The sequence below is a fragment of the Phyllobates terribilis genome, unplaced genomic scaffold (assembly GCF_046119375.1).
Source record: "Phyllobates terribilis strain yellow unplaced genomic scaffold, ASM4611937v1 Scaffold_13__5_contigs__length_258822181, whole genome shotgun sequence".
NCBI lineage: Eukaryota > Metazoa > Chordata > Amphibia > Anura > Dendrobatidae > Phyllobates > Phyllobates terribilis.
In genome coordinates, this window is record NW_027362773.1 from 117,042,659 (window position 1) to 117,055,866 (window position 13,208).

At 44.0% G+C, this 13,208-nt stretch overlaps 1 protein-coding gene across 1 annotated transcript; it reads left to right on the top strand.

Moving 5' to 3' along the window:
- Window positions 1–3,328: 3,328 nt before the first annotated feature.
- Window positions 3,329–12,402, top strand: LOC141174564 (uncharacterized). The gene is made up of 4 exons (XM_073659502.1): window positions 3,329–4,190; window positions 10,306–10,453; window positions 11,094–11,294; window positions 11,576–12,402. The coding sequence occupies exons 1-4, from the start codon at window positions 3,633–3,635 to the stop codon at window positions 12,121–12,123; spliced, it is 1,455 nt and encodes a 484-aa protein (XP_073515603.1). The 5' UTR covers window positions 3,329–3,632; the 3' UTR covers window positions 12,124–12,402.
- The last annotated feature ends 806 nt before the right edge of the window (window positions 12,403–13,208 follow it).

The following is a 13,208-nucleotide window of genomic DNA, read 5'->3' on the forward strand; positions in this document are numbered from 1 at the left end:
ATACTCACCAGCGGCAGGGTCCGGTCCGATGGGCGTCTCTGATCTGCATCCGGTGCCTCCTATCGTCTTGCGATGCCATCCTCCTTCTCTGCTTAGTGTGGATGACGCATCCTACGTCGTCTATAGTGTTCCCCTTCACGCTTCTGCGAACTTCTCTGCCCTGCCGAGAGCAGAGTAAAGTACTATAATGCACATGCGCTGGCATGCTTTGGCCTTTTCTGGCGCATGCACATTACAGTACTTCGCTCTGCCCTCAGCAGGGCAGAGAAGTGCACCTGCGCAGAAGCCGGAAGGGGGGGGGAACACTGTATTGATGAAGTAGGAAGTGTCATCCACACTATGCAGAGAAGGAAAGACCAGTGATGCCCCTCAGACCGCCCCGTAGGGGAGGATAAAAAAAATGTCTTTTGTTTGCCTTTCGTGGCTAATATGCAGCATTATAGAATTCTGTCACATGGACCTGAAAGGTGGTGGCTGTAGGTTATATGGGAAAAAGCTGGTGACAGGTTCCCTTTAATGCTTTTTTATTTTTCCTCGGCTACTTTGCTTATCCAGAGGTTTTAGACCGATTCATGAAATGCGATTTTTACCAAATGTTGCATTTTTTTGTCGCATCTCACTACAGTCCCTGCCTGGAGTAAGGTTTCTGAAGGAGTTCTCAATTTTGGTGCATTTTTGTGACTTTTGGTACTAAAACGGTCAAAAAAAAAGTTAAGATAAAAATAAATAGCATTTTTGTTTTATTTTGCGCCAAATTCATGGATTTTTTGCACTATTTTGAAGAATTTGGTGCAAAAAATGACAATGAATTCCAAAACACAAATAAAAGAAAAGGGACTCCAATAAATGACAAATGATGAATCGGGCCCGAAGTCTTTTTGCTTCATTTTTTTAGTAGAAGCTGCAAGTTTTTGGAGGAGTTTTGTGTTTTTAATGAGGCTTCGGAGAGCTTCAGCTCAGTTTCTGCTCCAAAAACCCCTAATGCTTTATTGACACATCAGTATATGAATGCCACAACCAGGAGTGTCTCCAAAACACAGAACAGGTGTCAATCTTTCAGTTATAGTTTTTCTCTGTACGTTCCGCTCTTGGTTTTGGCATACAAACACTGATGAAAAATATGGACCAAATACTAAAGCATGAATAAGCCCTAAAAACATTTGAGATTTGGTGAGGATTTAGTCTTTAAAAAACCTTAGTGTGAACATAGCCTTAGCTCATTAGACTTGGTCTGTCCAGTCCTTATGAAGAAACTACAAATGCAGTTTTTGCAGTCTGTTGCGGAAATATCACAAAAGTTATCAAACTGTGCCAGTGATGGCCACATTGAATTGTACCTGCATTCTCCACTTCCGAAAGTGCCACATGTAGCTCTAGGAATCTTCAGCCTTTACCAACACTCCTGATATACCTCCTTTTATAACTAAAATTTGCTCAGCTCACTTCCGCATGGAGAGAGAAGTGGTGGAGGACATCACCTCTACAATGGGAAATGTGCACGATACCGGACAATCACACACTTACGGGGAGATAGTGTGCACCTGCCCCATTCTCACGCACAGGACTTGGCAGGTATCAGTACATGTGATGTCAGCTGCCCCTCCAATTCCTATGACACCTACTGTGCTAGCCCCCCACCCAGTTTGCCATTGTCTAGCCTGCAAACCTAACAATAGTAAATGATTCAACTGTATAAAAAAAACAAATATTCTGTAGGGCATGTTATTTTTTAAGAATCAACATTTGCAACTGTAAACCCCAATGCGCAGTGTGAATATAGCTTTATTTAATCCTGGCTGATATAGCACTGATTGCAATAATCTTTTCCCTAGATAAGAGCAGCAGAGCTGTGGCATGGCAGGTAGTGTGATGATGACCTGTCTCAGCTGTTCACCTGCCATTGCCTTTGTTTCAATCCTGCTTTTGTTCATTGCATAATAAAGGGCTTACACAAGTATATAGCCCTGGGCTATGCTTTTTGCTTCTGTGCTGCAGACAGAAGTGGTTTATATAGGAGACAGGGCACAAAGCAGCAGAACCGCCTCCTTCCAGTCCACAAAAGACACATTGCACTGCATAATGTTCAGAACTACAGCCGCAGATGTATACATGTACACACACCAGTATTGTAAATCCTGCATGGTAGGTGGGCAGCCTTTATAGCCTTCCTTCCTAAGGTATGTAATTACTATGGACCTGGTGCAGGGGAGGTGCACATTTTACCATATGCACTGCAAAGGGTGAAAGTCAGAAGAACATCCAGAGCATAAATTGCACGATTCGGCTCTCAAACCTGCAGTGCTGTGAATTTACACTGTGGAAATATTCCACAGCACGTGCAGGAGATTTCTTCTAATGTGTACAGTGCTGATACTGTAAACGGCAGCACACACACCAATAATATATAGTGTATGAAAAAAGAAAGAAAAGTGTTAAAAAAAAAAAACCAGTCAGCACACTATAGGAATATCATAAAAGTGAACAAACTTTTAAGTTGCAATGAGTGTAAAAAAACAGCATTTCAGATCAAAAGAGCCATTGTCAAGCAAATGCCTGCTTTACTGTACTTATAGTAATAGGTTACTGGGCTGCAACCTGCAGACTGGCACCCATCATCTGCTTTTTAGTTTGGCCCCTGCTGCCAATCTTTTTGATTATACATATATATATATATATATATATATATATATATATATATATATACTCTGTGAGCCCTCACGGGCAGGGTCCACTCTCCTCTTGTACCAGTCGGTGACTTGTATTGTTCATGATTATTGTACCTGTTTTTTGTTATGTGTATTTTACATGTAAAGCAGCATGGAATAAATGGCATTATAGTAATAAATAAATATATATTACATATACCAATAGTATATATTGTATGTAAAAAAATAAGTTTATATATATTTTTACACACATACCAGTAATGTATATTGTACGAAAAATATATTGTGTATAAAATATTACATATACACACATCAATATATAGTATGAAAAAAATAAAAGTATAAAGAAAAAAAATATATATACACACACATCAATACTATATATTGTATAGAAAAAAAAAAATAGCAAAAATCTAACTATCCACGCATGCAGCTATATAGTATAGTGCTCCTCTCCTCCACCTGCCTGTGCTGCTCAGTCCCCCACTCTGTGATTTGAGGCTTCAGGTTTCCACCCGCTGTGACGTCACTGAGTTTAAATCCCCGGCGCCGAGCGCGGACAAAGGCAGCAGAGATCAGAGGGCGCAGATTGTGGGCGCAGGGCTGCGGCTTTGCAATTGGGGCAGACCACTCCGGGTGTCTCCCTCCCTCCCTGCCTGTGCAGCTGATCTTTGATAACAGCACAAGGAGCAGTGCAGGCTGCAAATCTGCAATCTCCTCTCATTGTCCGAGTGCTGGCATCCGGAAAGTGATTGTTCAGACTGTGACATCCAGGATCCAATTACTCCCAAGCTGTGATTGGCTGCTCAGCCCCTGGGGTCTGCTACCAGCTCAGCTCTGGACTCCATGCTCTGCTCTTCAGGCTGCAGTCTTGCTGATCTTGGATACATGACCGAGGAGTTATAAAGAAGGACTGATCAGAACCAGCTTCCATCATCCATCCATCCAGGTGTGATTTGCTTCACTATGAGGGCACAGACTCCTGCTCATATCCGATGTGATCGTGCATGGGTGAACAGATTGCTGGAGGTGACCACTGCAAGTCTGCAGGAGCTCCATGTGATGAGACTAGAGATAGAGGAGAGTGTTAGGGGGGTCCTGGAGGGGCAGGGAAGTTCAGAGGAAGGAGAACAGCCCAAAAGGCAAAGTGGTAAAAGAAATAATCTGGACCTGGATCAGACAAGATGTAGAAGTTTAGAGCTGGAGAACATCCAGGAGGAGGTTCTTGTCAGACTGAGAAGATGTAAGCTAGAAAACTTTCAAGAGATGAGTCCTCCAGAAGATCTAGAACAAGACTACAGTCCAGAATCCAATAGCTTCAACCAAGATCTGATAGAAGGGGCTCAGGCCAAACGTCATACAAGAAAAGTAGCCCAACAAGCTTCAAGGAGACAGATCTCAGAACCATCTGACATTGTCAGCAGCAACCAGCCCCGTCAATACCAGTCATCTACATGGGCCAGAACAGATGGTCAAGAACTAGACCAGTCTGCACATCACATGGAGCAAAGCGACGACCGAGAGGTGAGTCCACCTGTAGCCTACGGATGATGATCCTGCCACTTAAATTATAGCTACAAGCTGTATAATACATGTATTGTGTTTTTATATATATATATATATATATATATATATATATATATATATATATATATATATATAAAACCCAAGAGCTTACACTCTACGGAGATGACACAGTAGCAGAAATGCACAGGAAATGTTTTTATCCTCCAATGCACTTTTAGGAAGGTCACAATCAGATCCTTTCTAGGTACCTGTATCTCACTATTTGTATAAGAGCTGTATGTTTGTGTAAGGTGTGTGCAGAGACTTTGCCTAATTACAGGACAAAGTCTTCCTATCACTCAGGGTTAAAAGGTGGCACTTACAATCCTTGACTACCATGACTTTCCAAAACCTGTGCTTGCACCAGGCGTTTGGCTTCCTGACACATGGGGGATCCAGTCTAGTTTTCCTTGAATGTCAAAATAAATCCTAATTTCATTACATAGACCCCTGAATCATTAAGAAGACTGGTGTTTTGTACCCCAGTTTTAATGAAGGTAGAGCTGGATTAAGATGTGCCAAATAAAGAAGTGTGCGCCTCTTATTGAATTTGGTGCATCTTTTGCGCCACCACCAGAAATGTTCACCGGACAGAGGACTAGCGTGCGTTTTTGTCTTAATTTGAGCCACAAAAGTGGTATACATACTGATGAATTGATCAGGGGTGCTTGGTGCTGACCTTTTCTGCCTGATCTCCAACCACTTTTCGAAAAGTTGGCAGAGCTGACTGGTCTAAAAAAAAAAAAAAATTTGCAAAAGTAGTCTGAACAGTTTTACACCAGAATTGGCAAAAACGACTTAATAAATTGGTGCCAGTGTCCATTTCACAGAAAGCCATTGAATCTACCATCCATTTTAAATAGGGGGTGAGGAGGGAACCCTTGAGTCCTTGTTTGGCTTTAAAGGGAATCTGTCGCCCCCCCCCCCCCCTGTGACAGATGATAGCGCTGCTCACAGGCAGAAACAGCACCAGGAGGTAATTAGAAAGAAGCTTCTATTTGTCATTAAAACATGTTGGCATATTTTTAAAAGTACTGGACAACCCCTTTTAATCAATTCTTTTTTCCACCACAGGCTTAAGCAATCCCCGCCTGTCTGCTTATTATTCCCCTAAATCCCCGCCTCTCTGCTTAATTATCATATCTCCCCCTCCCCTGCACATCACAGGGCCCTGTGACGTGCACTGTGCTCCTTGACTTCTGGGCATGCGCAAAGCACCGCTCACATAGAGCGCGCTTTGCTTCATCCCGGTCCTGTCTGCCTATGCCCTGCACTGCAGGTTTCTATTGCGCAGGCGCCGGAAAATGATAGTGACTTCCCCGGCGCCTGCGCAATAGAAACCTGCGGAACAGAGACGGGGCCGGGATGAAGCAGAGCGCGCTGTATGTGAGCGGTGCTTTGCACATGGCCGGAAGTCATGGAGCACAGTGTACGTCCCAGGGCCCTGTGACGTGCAGGGGAAGGGGGGGGGGGGGGACGACATGATAATTAAGCATATAGGCGGGGATTTAAGGGAATAATAAGCAGGTAGGCGGGGATTGCTTGGCGTCCTGGGGACGCCAAGCCTTTGGAAAACAGAGTTGATTAAAGTGCTTTTCTCTGCAATCAGACCTCTACTATGGGCCATACAGGTAAGTATAGACTTACTTTTCTATACCCTGTATGGCCATAGTAGAGGTCTGATACCGCCCAGGGGGAGTGACACATTCCCTTTAAGAGAGTGTGCACATGGAAGTGTGACTTTATTTTTTTTTTCCACCCTGAAGCGGTGTTTGCCGCCTTCTGAATGAACAGGGTCTCCTTAGAGAGGTTTCCTTCAAGATCTTTTTCAAAGAAGTGTCATGCGCTTTATTTTTCCCACCTGGTGTTTTTTCAAAACCTCTTCATTATCAGGGCCGGAATTAGCACTCGGGCAAGTGCCGGGGCCCTGGACCATCAGTGGGGCCCACTCGCCGTCGGGGCCCTGGCCGCTCCCCCAGCATCTCTGCAGGGCCACTGGCGGTGTCTGATTGCCGACACTTCACCAGACATGGCCACGCTCAGTTGCTGTGTCTGCTAGTAATGACACGGCAGGGTCGACACTGTGCTTTTAATTTTGCTTGTGTGTCGCCCCTGCTGCGTCATTACTAGCAGACAGAGCCGCACAGTGCACTGTGGGTGGCCATGTCTGGTGAAGTGCCGGCAATCAGACACCGCTAGCGGCCCTGCACAGATGCTGGGGGAGCGTCAAGGGCCCCAACGGCGAGTGGGCCCCTCTGATGGTCCAGGGCCATGTCTGTGACACACACACCGGTGGGCCTGCACAGCCACATACCTGAGGTTGGAGCTGGGTGGGACACAGGCCAGGAGGCAGGTGAGTGACGCTTGTTGCCGGCTTCCCCAATCCCCATATTAAAAAATATTTTGTGTGTGTATCTATATATCTGTTTTTATATGGGTTTTTCAGAATTGGTGTTCAAATATGTATGTATGCATGCCTGTATGTGCGTATTGCATGTGTGCATGTCTGCCTACTATGTGTGTGCATTTGTGAAGGATGAGGGGACATGTATACCTATATTTCTCTGCTGTATCTGTGCATCATGAATGTATGTGTTTAAAGGGACCCACTGAGACTTTCGCCCAGGGTCCACAAAAACCTGGAGCTGGCCCTGTTCATTATAGACTAAGTTCTTGAGGAGGAATTTGGGGAGGATCTGCTAACAAAAGAACCCCCCCCCAAAAAAAAAAACTGTGCATATATCCTTAATCCGGAAACTCTGTGCCTTTCCCATTGAACTAACTTCATGTAAAGAGTAACATGACCCCAGTCAGAAGCCTCTCAAACAGCCAAAGGAAATCTCTTGCTTTGCACTGAAGAGGGGTAGTCACCCTGAAACACTGTCTGCAAATTTAGATTCTGGTTTGGCTTTTATCCCAAGTCATGTGGCAAGGCTCGTTATAGGGTCGATATTGACTTTTAGGATTGCTACTTCCAATAGGTGATGCTAGAGTTCAAGTCCTTTTTCTCTCTAAAGAGACAATTTGCATGTTTAACTTCAAGTGAACATGCCTTTTAAAAAGGAACATCTGTTTTTCCTTTCTCCTTTGTAGGCTATTGAAACACTCAAGCATTGGGCATATGGATAACCCACAAGACACAACCCTTTTAATAAATAACCTTCATTCTGCTAACAGATTTTCAGATGAACAGTTATGCTTAAAAATTCCTTGCAGCCCTGTATGTGTTACTGTAGTGGGAGAAAACTCCCTTTTTAAATTCTGGGGTCTTGGGTTGCTTTCACATTTCATGCAGGCACTCGTTCGGTTGCCTCTTCGAGGCTCAAGTCCGAACCCCCCTCAAAACGGGACTTGGACGAATGTGCCGACGGGACCATAGACTATAATGGTGCTGGCATAGCAAATGTCTATTATGTCTGGGTATTCACCTCCAGTAAGCGTATACGCCCGAAAATTGTGCATGGCAGAGTGCATGTTTGCTCTGCTGGCCCCATTATAGTTTGACCCTGTCGTCGCATTTGTCTGATTCCAGCTTTGAAGGGGGTTCAGACGCAAGTCCCGACGGGGCCACAGAGTGGATTCCTGAGTGCAATGTGAAGACACCCTAAGGCAGTGATGGAGAACCTTTTAGGGACCGAGTACCCAAACTGCAATCCAAAACCAACTTATTTATCGCCAATAATGGAGGGGGGTGTTCAGGGGGCGGAGAGCAGCCACAGAAAGGAGCAGGGGTGTGAGACTGCAGAAATAAAGAATATGCTCACCCAGTGCGTGCGTGCGTGCGTGCGTGTGTGTGTGTGTGTAATATATAAATAAAAAAAAAATATATATATATTATTACATGTGTCTGCCCCCCCCCCATCCTGCTGGCACCACTGTTCATCGCATATGAAAAAAGTAAACCTAATACACACTCCTACTTGCCTTCCTTCCTCTCCCGCGCCGCATCCTCTCTTGTAGCCGGCAGCTGACTCCAGCGTCCTAGTGACGGGGGAGCATGACGGCAGCATACACGCGACTGGGCGCATGGCAGTGACGTCAGCTACTGGCCTCTGATTGGCCAGCAGCGTGTATTGGGGTGCAAAGGCCTGGCAAGTTCGTGTGCTCCGCTGCAATACACTTCAGCTAAATGTGTGTCCGAAAGCGCACATCTAGCTGAAGTAAGGGCTGGTGTCGGCAGGCTCAGAGTCCTCACCCGACGGGTCCGGTCCAGGAGTGCTAGTGCTGCGGCGATGGCGCACGTGCCCACCGGGAGGGCTCTGCGTGCCCCCTCTGGCATGCGTGCCATAGGTTCGCCAGCACTGCCCTAAGGGGTAACATTTCTCCTTGTGGGGAATAACCTGCCAGTGTAAGGAGACTTGTAGGCATTCTTCTGAAAGTTAAATGAGCAAATTGCCTCTTCAGATTGGAAGATGACTTGAACTCTAGTGCCACCTATTGGAAGTAGCAATCCTAAGTCAATATCGACCCTTTAAAAAGGGGTGATATAAGCTCTGCTGAGTGCAACAGCCAGGCAGGTAAAATCTTAGTAAGAAGGTCTTCCTGGCCTGCGGAAGACATCTGTCTGATGTTGATACACGTAGCCCTTATTCTTTTATAAAATCTTATGAAGATTTTACCTGCCTGTCTGTCGCACTCAGGTGATACATGGTGGCTCCTGGACTGGACCATCACCTGGGGCGGCTGCAGCTGATTTTTTCCATCTCTGGATTTGTAACAGGGTTGTGCCTGGTATCTGCACATCCCTCCAAGATGAACGCACTAAGAAAAAAAGAAGCTGGTGGGAGAACTTTTCAAGGCCTAATATATGTTTATAAAGTATCATTCTGGACTCCATGCAGCACAGACTTTGATGGAACCTGATACAATGTAGCTAGTCCTTATCTGTGAGAAGTATTGTTCACATGTTAAGTATTTGTAGCAGATTTTTCTGTAGAAAAAAATGTTACGTAAAAAAATAGGAACGTTTGATGCATCCCCCCCCCCCCCATTCATTTGAACAGGTGAAAAATGCTGAAAGAATTGACATACTGCAGACTTGGAAAATGCTTAGGTGTAAATCTGCAGGGGAAAAAAACAATAATGTGCATGAGACTTCAGAAAACTTATTCACTTTGCTGGTACTGTAAAACACTTTTTTCTCCCTCTGTAAAAAGAGTGTGTAACCCGATGTTTACGTGTACAAATATTTTCCGGACACAACTTCTATTCTAACAATAAACCACAAACGGGCCCCATATAAATCACTGAGGACCCTCTGCTTCTGTCTGAACAAGACAGCGTAGGATACAAATTCTGTATATCTGTTCTAAACTGAACAGTCAAATGGAAATCATAAAGTGACATGTGAACAGAGTCTGAGGCTTGAGCCTCTGGATCTAAACAAGTTTCCATTCATTGTCAGTAGACAGAGATATTGGCATCTGGAATGGAACTGAAACACAAATGATAAATTTGTATTATTATTTATTTATTTAATGTTTTCAGCTATAAAGAAAGCTTGTGTTGAAGTTGTATTTTGCTATGTGTGACCTGATCAGGAAAAAGTTGTAATACTTTAATGCCCAGAGAATTGAATCGCTACTCTGCCAAGGATCACACTAATAAACTCATCAGCTAACTTTGGCCTTTGTCTAGTTTATGAATCTTGAAAAGCTCTTATAGTAGTTAGGGTTTTGCTTTATTGGCTTACTTTTTCACATTTAGCAAAAAATTGCACCACCCAGTGGCCAAAGTATCTCTTGAACGTTCTAGCCGCCATATACCATGTACAATTAACTACTTCTGTTGCTTACACAGCGCCAACATATTCTGCAGAGCTGCATAGACTACAGTATCATTCCACCCTTTTACCACTACAGTAGTAAGAGAGAACCATCAACTGAATAGTGAACCTTAGTGTCTTGTGGTGATAGAACTGGTCTCTTAGCAGTCAGACCATATTTGCAGCCTATAATCGGTGTGCACTGTTAATAACTTGAGACTTAAGGATTGCAGACATAATTTGGATAACTGCATTAGTGGATTTTAGTACAAATTATTATCAATGTTACCAATTTCCTCTTTTATTCAGCCACTACTTCCCACTGAACTTCCATCATTGCGGAGAATTGGATCTGGATCTATGGCACCGCGACTAAGATTGGGAAGTTCTGGAGTTACGACTGATCTTCTGTTTTCAAGGAGGATGAGTGGGAACTGTATGTCGGCTCATAGCTCAGGTACTGGGAATACGCTGGTACATCGTACTGTCCGTTATGGAGGATGCTTGCTCGATGCAATGTGAGAGGAGCTCTGGATCCAGTTAGGCAAACCTTTGCATTAGTCCAGTTTTACACTGTGTACTGATTTAAAGACCTGGGCCACCAGACCTAAGGCTCATTCAGACAAGCATATAATTGGTCCATATGCACCATACACAGACCCATTATAGCCAGTGCACAGTGTTTTCTTTTTTTTGTTTTGTTTTCTTTATAACGTATCAATAGCTTGTGTGAAAGAAATCGCTACATGCCAGAGTATTCAGATCATACTTGGCCATGCAAGTCAATGAGTCTGTGGAAACCATTGGACTGCAATTGGATTACAACGTACGAAACTGTAAATGATCTTGTAAATTAATAAGTGCTGCTGAAATAAATATAGAATGCAGAGATAAGTGAAAAAACAATTGTACATGTTTTCTGGATGGGGACGGGTATGGTTTAATTACTTGTATAATTTGTAACTATAGCAAATAAGAAATGAAAGCACTTAGGACTTTGTTAATTTATATAGTTATATTTTATAGTTAACATTAACTTTTTTTTGTAAATAAAAAAGTCTAGCATGCATGAGCTGGTTTTGCTGTCTCTCCTGCAGGTTTCTATGAGACAAGTGACCTGGACTCCACATCATCGTCTTGCTCTTCCCTCTGCAGTGACATCTCTTGTCACACTTCTGTTTCCTTGATGTCACCGCATAGAAGTTCTGTGATGAGACCCAGGTCTATAGATTGTAGTCTGGAAGGGAGAAAGGAGCTACAAGGAGGCATGGCACCAGCGAAGAGGCCAATGTCTGCAGGTAATGGATAGCAAGAACTTATTGGCCCCAGCATCATTTTGTGCACTTTTTAAGTAAAGCACGAGACAGGATGACCTATATGGTTGCAATAGTGCATGCACAAGTATTTGGGCTGCAATTTTAGGGTCTTAACGTGACCGCGCACACAATTTTTGGACGTGTCATGGCCAGAGTTCCTGCCATATTTTTTAGTGTCTTGTAATGGGTTCAGTTTGGAAATTACTGTATACATAATCCCATATTTGTCATTTTAAAAGTCTGCTGGTATTTTCTATCCATAGGGGCTCTGGACGGTTATTTTTTGCGATCAGCTTCTCGATTTGATCTCGCCCAAACTTATGACATGGCTCCTTGTGACTATCCATTCTCTGGCACGCCTCCACTCTGTGCGATCCAGCAGCGGCGGAAAACTGAACGATATATTTGCAAGTTGGCCCTGAAATTCCGCTGCAAGCCAGGAGGGTCTAATGTGCTCCCGGACCTTGGCCCACCCACTCCCAGACGTCATCCTCAGCCCTATCACGTTTCTGGTAGCCATGTTAGCTGCCCTTCTTCGCCTCAAGCCACTTCACTATCTTCTAGCCTGGTGGATGTCCGCAAACACTCCACTGGGTCTTGGGGACGATTTCTTAGCCGTGTCATGCTTAAGAAGGACTCTAGGATTGCAGCCTCCGAGTTAAATCTTGAACAGTATGGGAAACGTTCACAAGATCCCTTGCAAAGTCCATCGATGGCAGAAGGACCGCTTCTGCGTGCAAAATCATTCCGTGATTTGCTGTCCGTTAACCCATTCAAGAGGAGCCAGAGGGGGTTGAACAAAGTGTGGTAGCTTTATTTTCACTGATCCACACGAGGCCTTTAAATAGTTTTGTCGTTATATGTAAATATATATATAAATGGTTTATACTCTAATTTAAACAAAGTATAATGGTAAAAACTTTATTTTTATTCCCCCCCCCCCCCCCATTTGTATAATTTCTTTCCTCATGCGGAGAGTGACATGTCAAGCCTGGCATGCCAATGTGAGGAGACTTAAACCATAATGCTCCTCTGGGAAATATGCAAATTCTCTTCAGAGACAAAGAAGACTAGAACTCTAGGGTCACCTATAGGAAGTAGCAATCTTTAAAAGTCAATATTAACTCTCTAACGAGCCTTGTCACATGACTTGGGATAATAACCAAAATCTCAATTTGCAGACAGTGTTTTGGGATACTGCCCCTTGTCAGTGCAAAGTGTGAGATCTGGCTTGGCAGGGTGAGAGGCGTCTGACCGGGATCCAAGGGCTTAAGTCTCCTCACCTTGACATGTCACTCTCCGCAAGGAGAAACCTTACCCCTTGGATCCCAGTTAGATGCCTCTCACCTAGCCAAACCAGATCTCACACTTTGCACTGACGAGGGGCAGTACCCCGAAACACACTGTCTGCAAATTGAGATTTGGTTTTGGATTTTATCCTAAGTCCTGTGACAAGGCTCGTTAGAGAGTCAATAATGACTATTAGGATCGCTACTTCCTATAGGTGGCACTAGAGTTCTAGTCCTCTTCCTCTCTGAAGAGACAATTTTACATATTTAACCCTGGGGATAAAATCCATAGGTCAAGTGGACTTGCAGTGCGGCTTTTAAATTGGCCGTATATCAATTTTATGATGCGGATTTCACTTTTTGTATTGCAGACGGTGAGATCTGCAACATGAATGCACACATTGTTGCCTCTCTTTTATAATTTTAAGGTATAGTTGCATGTAACCAATACGCTAGGTTTCTTTTACATCTGCAGGGGTTGAACGAAACCATCTGGTCATGGGATCATTAAAATAGCTGTCTTTAATCTGTATTGGGGAAGGGAGGTGTTAGGATGTGCAATTTGTTCCATGCTGCCCAGACTCCAGTGTCCTTCTTGGCAGATGGT

Coding starts and splice junctions, on each gene's coding strand:
- LOC141174564 (XM_073659502.1), top strand. CDS start 3,633: ATGAGGGCACAGACTCCTGCTCATATCCGATGTGATCGTGCATGGGTG. Junction 4,191..10,305: donor AGCAAAGCGACGACCGAGAG/GTGAGTCCACCT, acceptor TCTTTTATTCAG/CCACTACTTCCCACTGAACT. Junction 10,454..11,093: donor TATGTCGGCTCATAGCTCAG/GTACTGGGAATA, acceptor TCTCTCCTGCAG/GTTTCTATGAGACAAGTGAC.